At 38.2% G+C, this 17,896-nt stretch overlaps 4 protein-coding genes and 2 long non-coding RNA genes across 13 annotated transcripts in view; 4 read left to right on the forward strand and 2 right to left on the reverse strand.

Annotated features, from left to right (window-relative positions):
• The window catches only part of LOC104784600 (pectinesterase 5-like), a 7,911-nt gene extending 6,156 nt beyond the window's left edge, over positions 1-1,755 (forward strand). For 2 of the 3 annotated variants that reach the window (XM_019245596.1, XM_010509633.1), the window contains 2 exons: positions 336-864; positions 939-1,755. In XM_019245596.1, the coding sequence (XP_019101141.1) occupies positions 336-864; positions 939-1,627 (1,218 nt within the window). In that variant the 3' untranslated portion in view covers positions 1,628-1,755. Of the gene's footprint in view, positions 1-62; positions 865-938 lie in introns of all 3 variants that reach the window. The other variant, XM_010509634.1, reaches the window with a different exon arrangement.
• On the forward strand, positions 2,084-4,889 carry LOC104784602 (peptide chain release factor 1-like). 2 transcript variants are annotated; one of them, XM_010509637.2, is made up of 11 exons: positions 2,084-2,397; positions 2,498-2,598; positions 2,680-2,782; positions 2,855-3,038; positions 3,139-3,187; positions 3,271-3,349; positions 3,436-3,510; positions 3,598-3,675; positions 3,788-3,946; positions 4,040-4,135; positions 4,230-4,424. In XM_010509637.2, exons 2-11 carry the CDS (start codon positions 2,570-2,572, stop codon positions 4,422-4,424), a joined length of 1,047 nt encoding a protein of 348 aa, XP_010507939.1. In that variant the 5' UTR covers positions 2,084-2,397; positions 2,498-2,569. The 2 variants fall into 2 exon arrangements, with proteins under 2 accessions (XP_010507939.1, XP_010507937.1); XM_010509635.2 differs by having other exon boundaries at positions 2,277-2,397; positions 2,684-2,782; positions 4,230-4,889.
• On the reverse strand, positions 4,143-5,049 carry LOC104784601. Its single transcript, XR_767263.2, has 2 exons — positions 4,672-5,049; positions 4,143-4,466 (listed from the first exon to the last, which is right to left on the reverse strand). It is a non-coding gene; the product is annotated as an uncharacterized LOC104784601 (long non-coding RNA).
• LOC104784603 lies at positions 5,103-7,160 on the reverse strand. Of its 2 annotated transcripts, none has more exons than XM_019245599.1 (4): positions 6,755-7,160; positions 6,093-6,688; positions 5,459-5,974; positions 5,103-5,369 (listed from the first exon to the last, which is right to left on the reverse strand). In XM_019245599.1, the coding sequence occupies exons 1-4, from the start codon at positions 7,029-7,031 to the stop codon at positions 5,247-5,249; spliced, it is 1,512 nt and encodes a 503-aa protein (XP_019101144.1). In that variant the 5' UTR covers positions 7,032-7,160; the 3' UTR covers positions 5,103-5,246. The 2 variants fall into 2 exon arrangements, with proteins under 2 accessions (XP_019101144.1, XP_010507940.1); XM_010509638.2 differs by having other exon boundaries at positions 5,105-5,369; positions 6,093-6,685; positions 6,755-7,158.
• LOC104784604 lies at positions 8,574-9,633 on the forward strand. The gene is made up of 2 exons (XR_767264.1): positions 8,574-8,763; positions 9,189-9,633. It is a non-coding gene; the product is annotated as an uncharacterized LOC104784604 (long non-coding RNA).
• LOC104784605 (ABC transporter B family member 4) lies at positions 12,374-17,883 on the forward strand. Of its 4 annotated transcripts, none has more exons than XM_010509639.2 (12): positions 12,374-12,529; positions 12,933-13,277; positions 13,371-13,425; positions 13,528-13,703; positions 13,805-14,026; positions 14,102-14,340; positions 14,434-15,233; positions 15,310-16,181; positions 16,252-16,518; positions 16,600-16,863; positions 16,965-17,258; positions 17,338-17,691. In XM_010509639.2, the coding sequence occupies exons 2-12, from the start codon at positions 12,960-12,962 to the stop codon at positions 17,689-17,691; spliced, it is 3,861 nt and encodes a 1,286-aa protein (XP_010507941.1). In that variant the 5' UTR covers positions 12,374-12,529; positions 12,933-12,959. The 4 variants fall into 4 exon arrangements, with proteins under 4 accessions (XP_010507941.1, XP_010507943.1, XP_010507942.1 ...); XM_010509641.2 differs by lacking the exon at positions 12,374-12,529 and adding an exon at positions 12,732-12,794; XM_010509640.2 differs by lacking the exon at positions 12,374-12,529 and adding an exon at positions 12,758-12,848.

Raw genomic sequence — 17,896 nt, forward strand, 5'->3', positions numbered from 1 at the left:
TGCTCGCTACAAAAGACGCAATTACCAAATCGTCTAACTTCACGGATAAAACCGAAGGAAACATGGGTTCGAGCATCTCGCCAAACAACAAAGCTGTTCTTGAATACTGCAAGAGAGTTTTCATGTACGCTCTTGAGGATCTCGCCACCATTATTGAGGAAATGGGTGAAGATCTTAACCAGATCGGGAGCAAATTTGACCAACTTAAACAATGGTTAACCGGTGTTTACAATTATCAAACTGATTGTCTTGACGATATCGCAGAAGACGATTTAAGAAAGACTATTGAAGAGGGCATTTTAGACTCCAAGATTCTCACTAGAAACGCTATTGACATCTTTCACACTGTCGTTAGCGCTATGGCCAAGATTAATAACAAGGTTGACGAATTCAAGAACGCAACAGGAACAACTCCCGTCAACAAAGGAGCCCCTCCTGTTGCTGATGAATCTCCTGTGGCCGACCCAGATGGTCCTGCTCGCCGTCTTCTTGAAGACATGGACGAGACCGGAATCCCAACATGGGTTTCAGGTGCTGACAGGAAGCTCATGGCTAGGGCTGGACGTGGACGTGGCCGTAGAGGTGGCGGCGGTACTGGTGGGATCAGAGCGACCTTTGTGGTAGCTAAGGACGGAAGCGGACAGTTTAATACGGTTCAAGCAGCCGTTAATGCTTGTCCTGAGAAGAACCCAGGCAGATGTATCATCCACATAAAGGCGGGTGTCTACAGAGAGCAAGTAATCATCCCTAAGAAGAAGAACAACATCTTCATGTTCGGAGATGGTGCAAGAAAGACTGTCATTACTTACAACAGAAGTGCTGGTCTCAGCCCTGGAACCACCACATCCCTTAGTGCCACAGTTCGTAAGTCTCACCAAACCCTAATTCACTAGATAATTTTCCAACATAATTCATGTTTTCTATAAATTATCGTGCAGAGGTTGAATCGGAAGGATTCATGGCGAAATGGATGGGATTCAAGAACACTGCCGGTCCATTGGGACACCAAGCCGCAGCTATTAGAGTGAACGGAGACCGTTCCGTGATCTTCAACTGCAGGTTCGACGGTTACCAAGACACCTTTTACGTGAACAACGGTCGTCAGTTCTATAGAAACTGTGTCATCTCAGGGACAGTCGACTTCATGTTCGGAAAATCCGCAACTGTGGTCCAAAATTCACTCATTGTTGTCCGTAAAGGAAGCAAGGGACAATACAACACGGTCACAGCTGATGGAAATGAAATTGGCTTTGCGGTGAAAATCGGTATCGTCCTCCAAAACTGCCGCATCGTTCCTGACAGGAAACTAACGCCAGAGAGATTCACCGTGGCGTCATATTTGGGAAGGCCGTGGAAGAAATTCTCGACCACCGTGATTGTCAACACCGAGATGGGAGATTTGATTAGACCAGAAGGTTGGAGGATTTGGGATGGGGAAAGTTACCACACGACATGTAGGTACATTGAGTACAACAACCGTGGACCAGGAGCTAACACTAACAGAAGAGTTAATTGGGCTAAGATCGCTAGGTCCGCAGGTGAAGTCAGTGGCTTCTCTGTTGTTAACTGGTTAGGTCCGATTAACTGGATTCAAGAAGCCAGAGTTCCTGTCACGCTTGTAATATAAAGCGTTTATGAATATATTATAAACATAGTACGCGTTCATGTAAAAGGTGAAAAATACAATGTATTCTATAGGATTATATAATTAATATGCGTGGGAAAAATGAAGTTGTATAACATTTGTTTTTTGTTTGTCTCACGTATGAAAAATGTGGAAATTTTTTTTTTCTTTAAAACAATATTCTTTGATTTTTTTTTTTTTTAAAATATGAAATTAATTAATCCGCTATGTTGAATAATATATTAAAAAGTCTATAAGTCATCTAAAAATTATCTTATGTTGTCGTCAATTCAATAACTTATTAAAATTATGCAATTCAGTATGTCTATATGTTTTTGTTAGTGGTGACTTTTTTTTTTTTTTTTTCAACATTTATACATATGTAGTAGTAACTATTTTTAGCGACATTTAAATCACAAATTCCCAGTTTATAGCGTGAGGACGAAACTACCCTTGTTAAGATTCGAAACTGCGAAAATACCAAAACCCTCGTCCTTTCCTGAGAGTTTTATCTTTTTTTTTTCTCGACGGCGACGAGAGAAACCGCCGTCACGAGCTCCGGGGCCGCAAAAGTATCACCGTTAGTTCTGCCAATCAACCAAACAGATCGAAACATATATTCGAAAATTTCTGCTAAAAAGAAAAAAAAAACATGAGGAGGTTGATTCGGGCTTATTTCTTGAGTAATCTGGTTAGATCTTGCTCGAGAGGTCCCCATTTAAACGATCGTCGTAGCACACTCTCGTCTAAGATGGTTCGTCTGTACACCACCGGTACGTTTGTTTCTTCAATGTTGGAATCAAATCTCGAATTTTTCTGATGAATCAATTGCAGTGAATTCGAGTTGATTGAATTGGGGATCTATGATTGCAGAAATGGAACCTCAGTTGTCTTCTGATCTAATTAAGATAATGGATCAGAGGTTATCGGCCATAGAACATCGAAATGCTTTTCTTCAGAAGCTTATCAACCAGGTAATCATGGTTTGTATTAACCTTCTCTCTCCCTTTGCTTATTGATTTTGATCCATAAACTGTGTTCTCTGTTGTTTGAAGACAGCCTGAGTACTCACCAGAAGAGTTTTCAAGAGCTAATAAGGAGCTTCGGAAGCTTAGAGATTCAATGGAGCTGATCAATTATTTGAGGGCCAAACAAAAGGTAGTGACTTTTTTTTGCATTAAAGTCTCTATCTGTTCCCATGAATCATCATTGATTGATTCCTTTTGGCAGGAGATTGATGGACTGAGATCCCTGGTGTCGGAAAGCTCGGATGATAAGGATATGCTTGATATGGCTGTTAGTGAATTAGATGAGTCGATGGAAGAAGAAAAAAGACTTCAAACTTTGTTGCTTAAGTCTTTGCTTCCTAAAGATGAAGCTGATGAGAGGGATTGCATTTTGGAGGTGAGAGCAGGTACACTTTATGAACTAATGCTTCTTTATACACCAACTCGCTTCCAAAAGCTGGTCTGTAGGTTTTCTATTTTGATAAACCAACTGAATATTTTGGTTAGGTACTGGTGGAGAAGAGGCTTCTTTGTTTGCTATGGACATATTCAGAATGTAAGTTCATTCATATAGTGTTGTAGGTAGAAGCTTGTATCCTTTTTTTGTATTTGGACGTAAGTTATTTGGAATATTGATAGGTACGAAAGGTATTCACAGAAGAAAGGTTGGAAGTTTGATATTGTAGATATCACTGAGTCGGATATGAAAGGATATAAAGTAAGTATGTTTTTTTTTGTTCTTCTGTGATTATTAGTATTTCACCTCTGTTCTACTGCAACTAAGATCTTGAATGTAATTGCTAGGAAGCCAGTGCTGCAATATGTGGAGCCAGTGTCTACGGAAAACTTAAGTTCGAGAGTGGTATTCACAGGGTTCAGGTATGTTATATTCTGATTTTTCTTGACTCTTCATACATATTCACATAATGTTCTCTAGTTATTCACACTTGAAACTTCTTTCCACAGCGTATTCCAATCACAGAGAAATCTGGACGAATTCACACCAGCGCTGTTTCTGTTGCCATCCTTCCCCAGGCTGATGAGGTACCAAAGTTCCTCCAATCTTTGTTTTGACACCATATTACAAACTTACAATCTTACGAGTTACAAACTTACATACTCTTTGATCATCTGTCTTACTGGTGGCTACTTACAGGTAGATGTTAAGCTAAGGAATGAAGATTTGAGGATTGATACTTACAGGTCTGGTGGCTGTGGTGGTCAACACGCAAACACAACAAACAGCGCAGTCCGAATAATCCATCTTCCAACCGGGATGATGGTCTCAATCCAAGATGAAAGATCACAACATATGGTAGTGGACTTTCATCTTACGCACTACCCCCTCACTAGTTCACTCCCTCAAATTGATACATCGTACTAAAACATTTTCATTTCTTTGTAACAGAACAGAGCCAAAGCACTAAAAGTGCTGTGTGCAAGGCTCTATGAAATTGAAAGATTAAGAATACAGAGCAGTCGATCAAAGCTACGGTCGGAACAGGTACATATGAAATAAACAATCTTTTTTATTATTTTTCTGGTCAACCGTACATCACTTTCTTGCCTAGCTGATCGTTGCGTAATCTCATTAATAGATTGGCAGCGGAGATCGATCTGGACGAATCCGTACATACAATTTTCCACAAGGGCGAGTGACGGATCACCGTGTGGGAATCACTCACCATGCCATTGAAGATATGATGCAGGGAGAGAACCTGGACATGTTCATTGATGCACTTCTCTTACGCCAAGAAATGGACGCAATTGCTTCATTCAGCTCCACTTCATGACTGACACAAAGGTAGACCAAACCCTTTATAGCTTGTCATCAGCTGCGACAACAGTTAGCAGTAGTAATAAAAATCCATTAAAAGCTGGGAAATTTAAAGGAGAGAAAGAAAATAGAGAGAAAGAGGGAGCCAGGGAAGAGGCAGTGCATGGGAAGAGACAAAACACAGTCGTTTAGTGTTTTAGTAAACTCAATCCATGCTCTGCTTGTTCCCTGTCTATCTCATTTACCAAGTTTGTCTTCCTCACCTTAGAAATTGGCCAGGATCCTAGACTTTTGTTTGAGTTTGTGTTTATTTCTTAGGTTTAAATAGATTATGGAAATCATGTTGCTGTACACGCCTTTTGTGATGTACTACACAAGAATTCACCAGAAATATATTTGTACTCCCTTGTTTTGCAAAGTCTTGTACTGCGATCAATCTGTGGCTAAACCAGAGAGTACAACCGTTAGCTTGTATTGGTAATCCTCTGACTTATCTGGAGGGTTCCACTTTGTACGACTCTCTGCTTTTTTATTGGTAAATCGTAAGGTAGAGATATAATTAAGCTTCCACGTGGTAGGACCTAAAGCATATCGCAAGTACACTACTACATTATCGTTTGGTTGATGTTTAAAATTAGTACACTTTCAAGTTTGAAGTACTGGTACTACACAGTCTCTCTATACATCGGAATCATTCTGATTTGTTTAATTCGAAAACAAACTTCGGATTGGTTCAGTTTTAGTTGAAAGTTTTTGAACTAAAAGTTTATACTATAACAAATGAATAAACTTGATTATGAATCCGCTGATATTATAGTATATAGAATTGATTTTTAAATCAAGTAATAAGAACATCGAAATCAGAGAGATCCCATTCTGCAATTGCTTCATCTTCTTTATAAATCTCGGTACCAACATCTACCGATGTCCAAATCCTCCTAGCCGGAATCGTACCGGGATCCTACAAACATAACCAAATCAAAACCCAAACCGGAAATTTCAAAAGTTTCGACCAAGAAATTAGAAAAACCAACCGGTTCATTCAATCACCTGGTAGAAGTAAAGCCTACTGGACAAGCCACCAACATCAAGCTCCCAAGTTCTCGGGTCACCCACCCAACCATCACCCAACCGGGTCGGATACCCATATTCACCCCAAACCGGGTGAGGCAAAAGCTGTACAATCTCCTGAGCTTGTGGGTTACTATAAGCATCACAAGTCCCCACCGGAAGCTCGAGATGCTCCGCGTTTCCCGGCGCACAGTACACATGGTAAGCCTCGTAAGGGAAACTCCGTTTGTCCGTACGGTGGACTCTGGTGCCGTTTCGAAACGTGTGGTACGGTGGACAGTTGTGTAGACTCTTGGGGTTGCACCAAAGTGCAGTTTCGGGGTTTATAATCATCTCCGAGTAACGAGTTACGTCTGTGGTTACGTCACCGTCACAGGGCTGGCCGTTGTTTTTCCAGCAGCTTCCGATGTCAACAAGGTAGAACTGACTCTTTGGTCCTCCCCCGTGTTTTATATCTAGTGTTAGTCTCACTTTGAAGTTTGGTGACTCCGGAAGCTATACCAAAACATATATCACTAATTGAACATAATCCTTTTTGTTGTTAGATTAGAGGATTATTTCTAGACAAGAAAAAGGAACTTTACAAAAAGGTTTAAAGGTTAGTGTTACTTACTGTTTTGAGCATTCCTCTAGTGTCATAATGGTACCCACCAGAGAATCCTTTAGTGGCATCAGCTCTGAGATAAAGCATAAGCCATGGGTACTTAGCTGAAGTCTTAAGCTTGTGTTTAAACAGCCAACCACCAACACCAACTCTCTTCTCCCACACTACCTCGTAATAACTTATCCCATCCAACTCCTTTCCCAAATCTGCATCCACCTCGTACGTACCATTGAACCATCCCTTCATAGTCTGACCATCTCTCAGAAGCTCCGTCTTTCCGTGGTTCAGCGTCGGTTGGTTCATACAACCGCTTCCAAAACAGGGGAATAAGCCGGGTTGACTGAAAGGTGGGATCTTTTTGCCGTTTTGAGGACAGAGACCAGATTTGGTGTCGTAGTTTCCGTTTTTGAGCATTACCATCCAAAAACTCCATGGGTTTGGTTTGTCTGAGACTTGACAGAGAGAGCCTAGGTAGAGTTCTTTCTCGACCGCGTAAAGGTCAGGGTTATGCAATGCTAAATCTGATATGATTCCTGGTTTAGGCTTTCCGACTCCTAGCTCGTTATCCGAGTCAGATACCTTGTGCGCCAAGGAATATCCACCTGCTATAAATTATAGTTTAAAAACAGAGAAAACAGAGGACGGAGACCGGAGAAGAAGAAGAAGCTTACTTGTTGTGTTGTTTGATTGGTCTGTTATGTGTGGTGAATGATGGTTCAGTGTAATGTGTGGTGAGCTGCATTTAGAGGAGACATCGAAGCAATCAGCGGCTCGAGGACTACCCATGTGAGGAGCTTCGAAGCCAACCTCATTGCAGAAGTTCCAAGCTTCAAACGCCACTTTGAGACCATCTCTCTTCATCCCGGGATCTCCAACCGCTGATCCCTCGTCCCCATGAACCAGGAGAATCAAGGTTATCACGGACAGGATTAGAGCCAATTGCTTCATTTGTTTTTTTTCCTCTGCTTCTGCATTTAGTTTTCCTTTTAGTGTTTTTGTTGATCTATATAAAAAGCTTTTGTTTGAGTGGACTGTAGTGGTAGTTGGTGAATGATTCAATCTGTAATGAATGCTTCCAAAAAGTCAAAGAAGCTGTTAGTCTTCTTTGTTATCTTAGTGGCGAGTAATGAGGGAGTAAACCATGACTTGCTCTTTTCGATCCAGATCAAAGCAATGCATTTAGTGATATTTATAAATGTTTTGATCAAATACATTCTAATAATATGCATCGCGTTCAAAGTGAAGTGATTATCTTAAAAACAGGTGAACCCGAATCCTGTGATTCAAATCCATCAAGACCTTAAACATAATTAAAGACCTAAAATGTTTAGATACAGTATATCAATTATACTTAACTAATCTCAATTAGGACTATAAATCCTGATTAAGATTGAACCGGAAATAATCTGTGTTTTGATTTGTGAATACAAGACATAGTATTGTTGACTGCTTGCAGCACCTTAGAGACCTCTTAACATAATAAAAAGTTTCGAACTTTCTCTTCTCAATTCAAAGATGGGTTTAAAAGTTTGGGTCTCATCTTTTCATTCTTTTATGTCACAAGGCCCATGGGCTAATGGCTTTAGTCAGCAGTATAAAAAGTTTGTTGGTTGGGTCCGTTTCCAAATTCAACAAGATCCATAGATTCGGGTTCCCGGGGCGGGTCAAGATTGATTTTTATAGTTTCGAACATTGTACTGTAGGTAAAAGGATTTAGCTAGCTAGGTGTGTATTTGATTGATTTACGTAACGCCGGGAACTTAGGTCTATTTGACACGTGACCCGATTCGTCAAAAGATTTAGTGGGAATCGAACACCTTTCAACTTTTTCTTCCCCCGGATAAAAAAAAGTCAAATTTCTAGTTGAACTGTGTGATATAGACCCAATCAAGTGAACTAGCGAATACATTCTACAATTAGTGTCACCTAATAGATTTCTTAAACTAAATATAAATAAAATGGAAGGATAATGTTTTTTTTTATTTGCCCATTTGTAAAGGTTTGGTGTGTGTTAGGTTTTACTATTACTCTCGCTTGTAAAAAACTACATAAATAAAATCTAATTTTGTTTTGAACATATTCCAAAACCACGAATCTGATTTGACTTCAGGGTAGAAAAATATGAACGCTGTGAAACGGTAACAAATCTTACCGTTTGAATCTAATTATTTTTTAACATATTCCAAGATCCACTAATCATCAAAACTAAAGATATAATATACTTGGATTATAGTACAAAAGTTTAATAATAGCAAACAGAGAAAAGTTGAATAAATAGTGCGGTTTACGCTTCCCCGTATTTGCCAACGTTCGGTTTGATTTAACTTTTGAAGTAGTAAAATATGAACGTTGTGAAAGTGTGAAACGGTAACATTGTTTACCGTTGGAATCTAATATTTTTTATTACAGAACTTCAGATAATGACTCTCTCTCGAGTCTCTATAAATACTCCTTCTCCTTTCTTTGGGTCAGAAATCTGAATCCTCCTTTTATACTTGGTTTCATATTCATACAAATGTCGTACTACAATCTGTTTTTATCTCTTTAGTTCTCTTCTTCCACGCTGTTGGAGTCCTCACTCAATCTATCTAAGATCAAAAATGCCTTGGGACTGTTGGAGTCCTCACTATCTATATTTATAGCCGAGAGAAACAAGCATAAAGCTTCATCTTCTTACAAGGTAAAATACTCTCGTCTTAATTCCTCTAGTTTGTTTACCATTAAATTGTTTGTTAGTTTGTTTAACAGTTCTTCATCTTTAAATCATCTTGTATGTATGGATTTGATAGTAAAATTTAAAGGCTCTGTTTTAATTCAATTTTGAATGTATATATATATTGCTGGCTTAACTTTAACGATGTGGACAGTAAACTGAATTTTTAGCCATATGATCTTCTATCTCATAAACTGAAAATTCTAGTTAGATATATTTATATATGTTCTGTCTAGGAAAACATAGAATGAGATTATTATCTTTTATGAAATACAAAGAAACGATATGTTGCCTTTTAAAATGCTTTAGATATTTGTGTTAAATATGCATGTTGGAAAAAACGATTGTTAATTTGTAATGTGGATTGATTTTGGGTTTAATTAATTTTGCAGAGGGATGAAGATGGCTAGGAGAACAAAAATGCCTTAGGACTGTGTGGCGTTTTTCCATCAAGCTTTGCCAGACTTTGTTGGAAATTGACTAGACTGTGCGTGCAATATTTGTATTTTTTTTCTTTCCTGATAAAGATACTATGCAGTGTATGTGCAATGTAGATGAATGTTAGTAAAAAAATAGATGAATGCTAGGCATAGATGTATAGGGTGTGAATGGTAGAGATGAATGTTAGGCATATGCGAAGTGTATAGATGCATGTTAGGATGTGAATGGTATAGATGAATGTTAGGATGTGAATGGTATAGATGAATGTTATAGGGTGTGAATGGTATAGATGAATGTTAGGATGTGAATGGTATAGATAAATGTTAGGCATATGCGAATTGTATAGATGAATGTGTTAGGGTGTGAATGATATTATAGATGAATGTTGTTAGGGTGTGAATGGTATCATAGATGAATGTTAGGCATAGATGTATGAATAGGCCCTATATGCGCTTGTGAGCGTAGAACGTGAGGCAAATGAGTGGAACGAGGGAAAACAATGACTAACGAATCTAGCCAAAGACTCAATCGCTAGACAAAACACAAAAGCAAACCAAAAAAATCGCAAAGTCTAAAAGCGTTGAAACACATCAATCGCTAGTCAAAACAAATGTCAAAATAAACCGTCGAACAATCGTAGATTAATGATATTGACGAACACGTTAGTCGAAAGTAAAACACTCAAGAACAATTGCAAAAATCACAGAGCTAAAAAAACCTCGTGAGAAGGAAATAAGTCTATCAAAAAGGAAAATTTGCCAGTTGAAACTTGAAACACTCGTAGCCTGAAAAAGCAAACCGATCAAATAACATCAAAGATAGGAGTTAAAAGTTTGTTGGACTTCAAATTCCCAACCAGAAAACTTTCTCAAGTTGTTTAAAAACAAACAGGCCAATTCAAAAAGCTCCTTAGAAAAACATTAGGCACATCTTCAAAAACATCCAAACCAGCACCACCAATCTCTCAAGCATACCATTCCTCATCTATTAGCCCCACGAGCGAGCGCGTTCAGTGCCGGCTTAACTAGGCGGACGGTCGGATACATAGATTAAAGAGGCACAAAAAAATATTTCCGCATACTAAAAAGACACAAAAAAAAATTTGTAAGCTGAAACAAAAAAAAATTTATATGAACCAAAAACAAAATTTGCAAGTTTTCTGATGTGTTGTTTTTATAAGTTTGATGTTTAAGCCGGCACTGGCGACGTTGACAACAAATCATGAGTTTGTTAGCTGCCATCCTGTACGTCCATGTAATTGGTAAGGAACAGATAGTTGTTTATCAAATGTGGCGCCTTGACCATCGAGCCAATGCTTCCAAGTCCCACGATTCCGCCGATTCGCTTTCCCCAGCTACAAATTAAATTGAAGGGTAACAATAGAGGTTTTGCAAACCGTGGAACCGAGGTCTGGTCAATCTCCTTTGAGTGTCCAAAACCGTTGCTTAACGAACCGATGCGCCGGAAAACGTCTATGAGTAAACCGACGGCAATATCGCTCGAGCCAGCGTTGGACACTCAGATATGTCAACGCCTAACCAACATGTTTACGTCAAACACTTTTTTTTTCTTTCCTAAAATCTTATTTTTCCTTGCTTGTTAATTTTTTTTTCTTTTTTTTATTAATTCTAAAATTGCTTAAAAGTTGATTTCATTTATTTGAAAAGGTACCTTACACATAATTGACAATTTACACACACACAAAAAGCATAGATAGACTAGACAAACTCAAAAAAAAAAAAAAAAAAAGCTTTTTAAATCAATTTTCCCATAAAACTATTTACAATAAAAAAAAATTAAAAAAAAAAAGAAAGTCCAAAAATTTGTTTAAAAAAAAAAACTGATTACCGCCTTACACGATATTATAAACGGTATAGTCATTGTTGCATCAACGTTTGGAATAATAATGCAAGTAGTAGTTTTTTTTTTGTCTTTCTTAGAAAAAGTCGTATAAAGTATTACTATTTTGATAATCGTATTCCCCAAGTAGTAATAATTCTTACTAGAAAAGTATTTATATATACGTACGTGGGTAGGTGATATATTATTAGATAGAAAAATCAAAATATGTCAGGAATGACGTCAGGATAGTTATAGTAGTTAGACTTTAGATAAGATACATTGATTCTGACAATGCGCTCAGGAGAAGTAATGCGATACCATTCTTCGTCTTCTTCTTCTTTGCCTCCCTCCTGGAAAATACAAAGAAAGGTCCTCTCTTTTTTTGTTCTCTTTATTTCCTTTCCGATCGGTTATTAATGTTTTCTTGCTCGTAAAGTAAATCAGCCTTCACGTGCTTCCAACCTAGGATGATGGTATGGTACTAGTCGTACTGCAATTATATTTGAATATTACTAGTGTCATCCATCTACATTTATTTATTGGAGTTATTAGATCTTAACTCAACATAATACATTGCATTAATGCATCATTACAATGCGCATATATAATGCTATATAACATTAACATCCGTTGGCAAAACGCAATTATACGATGATAACAAAGTTCACAATAGTGAAAAAAAATGAGGTTTTGCACTTGTGAATTTGTTCACAACTACTGCGAACGAGAAAGTCAACTAAAGCGATTGAAAAAAATCATTATATAGATATAATTAAGCTTATTGGTATTGATAAAATATCTTATATATAGTTAGTTATATACACAAGCATAAACATATATAATTCGAGTTTTTTTTTTTTTAATAATAGAAAAATGAACTAGGACAAATAGATGCTGCTAAAAACATAGCTAATTTATATAGTTTTAGTAGAGAGATCAGTTTTTAATAATAAGTAAAGGTGAAATGAAGGAGATTATAATAATCATGCGGCCCTTCCGTATCAAAACTTTATGCTAAAATCAAACATAAAAGAGTTGTACAGTTGAAGAAAACAGCTAAGACTACTCGTTATACCGTATAAACGATCAATTCGTCTTTTTGAATATTTTGCATTATATTTATCAGACAAGAATGGACAGAGAAAATAATTTAAAATTACGACAAGAATAAGATATCTTACGTATCGCATTTTTTCTCTTGAACAAGTCACGGCTTGTTCGTCAAGAAATAAACAGAGCATATATAAACCTCACATGAATCTTTACAAAACTTCACTTAACAAATTTATATATATTAAAAAATAGATATATATGTAAGCAGAGAGAGAGAGAGAGAGATCTCTGCACACTTTCCAACTGCTTCTCTTATACGACATATCATCACACCACACCAAGAAGTCGCTAAATCCTTTGTCTCACTTTTGCAGCTTCTTCCTTCATCCTTTTCCAGGTACATATTATATTCTATATATGCTTTATCTTTCCACTGAAAAAAACTCTGTACTTAATGGTTCTAGAATCTGTCTGCACCGAAACTTATGTGCTGCCTTTATGTAATTGACGGATCTTGCGTCAGGTCTCATCATATTTTTCTTCTTGAAAATATAAAATAAAAGGATTTAGATATAATAATAATAATAATAATAATAATACGAAAACAGATCTTTAGGTGTGTTTTCATTTCATGGTTGGTGAAGACTGATCTTGAATCAAAAGTAAACTTTCCACTGTCTTAAAGTCTTTGTTCTGTCAAATCTTGAGACTCTCATGTATGTTCTCTTGAAGATCATCTCAACTCATAGATTTAGACACTTATTTATAATATCTCTCCTCTGTTGTTTTAAATGCTTTAGGAACATAAGGCACCTGGTGAAAATCTAATGGCTTCAGAGAGCGGCGTAAACGGTGATTCAAATATAGTAGAAGAGGTTTCTGAAACCAAACGAGAAAGCAAAGTAGAAGGAGAAGCTATGAAAACAGAGGAGAAGAACAAGGAGGAACATGATGAGAAAACCAAGACGGTGCCGTTTTACAAGCTCTTTGCCTTTGCAGATTCCTTTGATTTCCTCTTGATGCTCCTCGGGACGCTTGGATCTATCGGAAATGGTCTTGGCTTCCCTATCATGACCTTACTGTTCGGAGACCTTGTAGATGCTTTTGGACAGAATCAGACTAATACAACCGACAAAGTCTCCAAAGTAAATCATCAAACTCCTGTTTGTTTCTATCTTTAGTTAAGATTGATTTTCAAGATTTAACTTACTAACTATAGTTTCTTGATTCACTCACAGATTGCTCTGAAGTTTGTATATCTTGGAATCGGTACTTTTGTTGCTGCTTTTCTCCGTAAGTACTTCTTGTTTATTGGAGATCTTACCAAAGATACTAAAACTTTTGTAAAAAAGATTTCAAGAAAACTAAACGTTTTTGATGTCTTTGAATATTCAGAATTGTCTGGTTGGATGATTTCGGGAGAGAGACAAGCCGCCAGAATAAGGAGTTTGTATCTTAAAACTATCTTAAGACAAGATATCACTTTTTTCGACATCGATACAAATACAGGAGAAGTCGTTGGAAGAATGTCCGGTGACACTGTGCTTATCCAAGATGCCATGGGAGAGAAGGTATAGCTACTTAAAAAAAATGTCAAACAGAACATTATAAATTTTCAAAACGTCTTCTCTCTATTATAAAGATTCAACAAACTTGTTTTGTTTGTTATCAGGTGGGGAAAGCTATACAACTTGTATCAACATTTGTGGGAGGTTTTGTGATAGCTTTCATTAGAGGATGGCTTCTAACTTTGGTCATGTTATCTTCAATTCCTCTTCTTGTAATGTCTGGTGCACTTCTTGCTATCGTCATTGCTAAAACAGCTTCTCGTGGACAAACTGCTTACGCTAAAGCTGCGGTTGTAGTTGAACAAACAATTGGTTCTATACGAACGGTAATTAATCTTACTTACTTAAGCCAAAAGGAACAAAACCACAGAGTCTTAGGTTCTTCTGTTTTTTTTTAACAGGTTGCTTCGTTTACTGGAGAGAAACAAGCTATAAGCAATTACAATAAACACCTTGTCTCTGCTTATAAAGCAGGAGTCATTGAAGGTGGTTCAACTGGATTGGGACTAGGAACACTCTTTCTTGTTATCTTTTGTAGTTACGCTTTAGCGGTATGGTATGGAGGGAAGTTAATATTGGAAAAAGGGTACACAGGAGGACAAGTTCTCAATGTCATCATCTCTGTTTTAACTGGATCCATGTAAGGACCTCTACTCTTTCAACAATGCGTCTTTTGTGTGTGTTTAACTCCTCTGAGACCTAATTTTAAGGTTTGTTTTTGTTCCTTCCTTAGGTCGTTAGGTCAAGCTTCGCCTTGCTTAAGCGCGTTTGCAGCTGGACAAGCCGCTGCTTATAAGATGTTTGAGACAATTGAGAGAAAGCCTGACATAGATTCTTATAGTACAGATGGTAAAGTGTTGGATGACATTAAGGGAGATATTGAGCTTAAAGATGTTTACTTCACGTATCCGGCTAGACCCGACGAGCAAATATTCCGTGGCTTTTCGCTGTTTGTCTCGAGTGGTTCAACGGTTGCTTTAGTTGGACAGAGCGGGAGCGGGAAATCTACTGTTGTGAGTCTTATTGAGAGGTTTTATGATCCACAAGCCGGTGAAGTTCTCATAGATGGGATTAACTTAAAAGAGTTTCAGCTAAGATGGATCAGAAGCAAGATTGGACTTGTGAGTCAAGAGCCAGTTTTGTTTACTGCAAGCATCAAGGACAACATTGCTTACGGCAAAGAAGATGCGACTATCGAAGAGATTAAAGCGGCTGCAGAGCTAGCAAACGCATCTAAATTTGTGGATAAGCTTCCACAAGGTTTGGATACAATGGTGGGAGAACATGGGACTCAGCTTTCAGGTGGACAAAAACAGAGAATAGCTGTGGCTAGAGCGATTTTAAAAGATCCAAGAATCTTGCTTTTGGATGAAGCTACAAGTGCACTTGATGCAGAATCTGAAAGAGTGGTTCAAGAAGCACTTGATAGAATCATGGTTAACCGGACTACAATTGTGGTTGCTCATCGGTTAAGCACGGTGAGAAACGCGGACATGATCGCGGTGATTCACCAAGGAAAGATTGTAGAGAAAGGTAAACTAATAAAACATTCTTTTACACTCAAAAGACATAATGTACTGTATGTGATTTTGGCCAATTTGATGAACAGGTTCTCATACGGAACTACTAAAGGACAGCGAAGGAGCTTACTCTCAGCTGATTCGTCTACAAGAAGAGAAGAAATCAGATGAGAATGCATCGGATGAGAGAAAGATGTCATCAATTGAATCATTCAAACAATCAAGTTTGAGAAAATCGTCGTTAGGCAGATCTCTAAGCAAAGGAGGATCATCCAGAGGAAACAGCAGCCGCCATTCTTTCAATATGTTTGGCTTTCCAGCAGGAATTGACCCTCAAGACCAAGATCAAGAAGAGGCTACTACAGAACCTAAAACCAAACAAAAGAAAGTCTCAATCTTCAGAATAGCTGCTCTAAACAAACCAGAGATTCCAGTACTAATACTCGGATCAATATCAGCAGCAGCAAACGGTGTTATTCTTCCACTTTTTGGGATACTACTCTCAAGTGTAATCGACGCTTTTTTCCAACCGCCTAAAAAGCTGAAAGAAGATACAAGCTTTTGGGCAGTCATATTCATGGTTCTTGGTTTCGCATCCATCATAGCATACCCAGCACAAACCTTCTTCTTCGGTATAGCTGGATGTAAACTGGTGCAGAGAATCAGAAGTATGTGTTTTGAGAAAGTGGTTCACATGGAAGTTGGATGGTTTGACGAGCCAGAGAATTCGAGTGGAACCATAGGAGCAAGGCTATCAGCAGATGCAGCCACAATACGTGGTTTAGTTGGGGATGCTTTGGCTCAGACGGTTCAGAATCTTTCATCTATATTGGCTGGTTTGATCATTGCCTTCTTGGCTTGTTGGCAATTGTCCTTCGTCGTCCTCGCCATGCTCCCTCTTATTGCACTTAATGGATTTCTATACATGAAGTTCATGACAGGTTTCAGCGCTGATGCAAAGGTATAGTTACTAGTTTGTTTCCATGATTCTCTCTATGCTACAATCCATTCACCTGTAAACTCATTGGCAGAAAATGTATGGAGAAGCAAGCCAAGTGGCGAATGACGCAGTTGGGAGCATTAGAACCGTTGCTTCATTCTGTGCAGAAGACAAAGTGATGAAAATGTACACAAAGAAATGTGAAGGTCCAATGAAGACAGGGATTCGTCAAGGCATAGTCAGTGGTATTGGTTTCGGCTTCTCTTTCTTTGTCCTCTTCGCTTCTTACGCTACCAGTTTCTACGTTGGAGCTCGCCTTGTCGATGACGGCAAAACAACATTCGACGCTGTCTTCAGGGTATATGTCTATAAGAAAACAAACATACAACATAATGATGATCTATATAAAGGGTTCTTGATTCTTGTGATGACAATGCAGGTGTTCTTTGCTTTGACAATGGCGGCAATGGCGATATCTCAATCGAGTTCGTTATCTCCTGATTCAAGCAAAGCAGATGTAGCTGCCGCTTCGATATTCGCAATCATGGACAGAGAATCAAAGATTGACCCGAGTGTTGAGTCAGGAAGAGTGTTGGAAAATGTTAAAGGAGACATTGAGCTTCGTCATGTTAGTTTCAAATACCCAGCAAGACCAGATGTTCAAATCTTCCAAGATCTTTGTTTAAGCATTCGAGCCGGAAAGGTTAGGAAGGAATTCAAAAAACTTATCATTCTTTGAAAAAAAAAAGGCAGAACCTTTTGATTTTGAGACACATCTCTGTTTCTCTTTTTGTCACATTACAGACAGTTGCTTTGGTCGGAGAAAGCGGGAGCGGGAAATCAACGGTGATAGCATTGTTGCAGAGGTTTTACGATCCAGATTCAGGTGAGATCACTCTCGACGGTGTAGAGATCAAGAGCCTGCGATTGAAATGGTTAAGACAGGAGACGGGACTTGTGAGCCAAGAACCAATCTTGTTCAACGAGACAATTAGAGCCAACATTGCTTACGGCAAAGGAGGAGACGCGAGTGAATCCGAAATCGTATCTTCAGCTGAATTATCAAACGCCCATGGTTTCATCAGTGGTCTTCAACAGGTAACTTAAATTAAAAACTCAAGCTTTAGGGTTTATGGTTCTCGGGTCGGGTCAAAATAACCCGGGGTTAATTTTTTAGGGTTACGATACGATGGTGGGAGAAAGAGGAATTCAATTATCAGGTGGGCAGAAGCAACGAGTAGCTATAGCTAGAGCCATCGTCAAGGATCCAAAGGTATTGCTACTCGACGAAGCGACGAGTGCTCTTGACGCCGAGTCTGAACGAGTGGTCCAAGACGCTCTTGACCGGGTTATGGTAAACCGAACCACAATTGTGGTAGCTCACCGGTTATCGACGATTAAAAATGCTGACGTAATTGCCGTCGTTAAGAACGGCGTTATCGTTGAGAAAGGAAAACACGAGAGTTTGATTAATATCCAAGACGGCGTTTATGCTTCGTTAGTTCAGCTTCATCTCACTGCAGCTTCTTAACTTTTAATTTTCTTTTTGCCCCTTTAATTTTTATTTTTTTGTCGATTGCGCCCCGTTATATTTATTGTTGTTGTTATTGTTGTTGTGTTTTTCTATCTCGAGTAAACTTTTTTATTTTTTGGTAGTGTATAATGTATATACAATTTGAGTTCTGGTGTTCAAAACAAAAATATCCAAAGATCATTTTTATTATGACAATAACATC

Source organism: Camelina sativa, chromosome 5 (assembly GCF_000633955.1).
Source record: "Camelina sativa cultivar DH55 chromosome 5, Cs, whole genome shotgun sequence".
Classification (NCBI taxonomy): domain Eukaryota; kingdom Viridiplantae; phylum Streptophyta; class Magnoliopsida; order Brassicales; family Brassicaceae; genus Camelina; species Camelina sativa.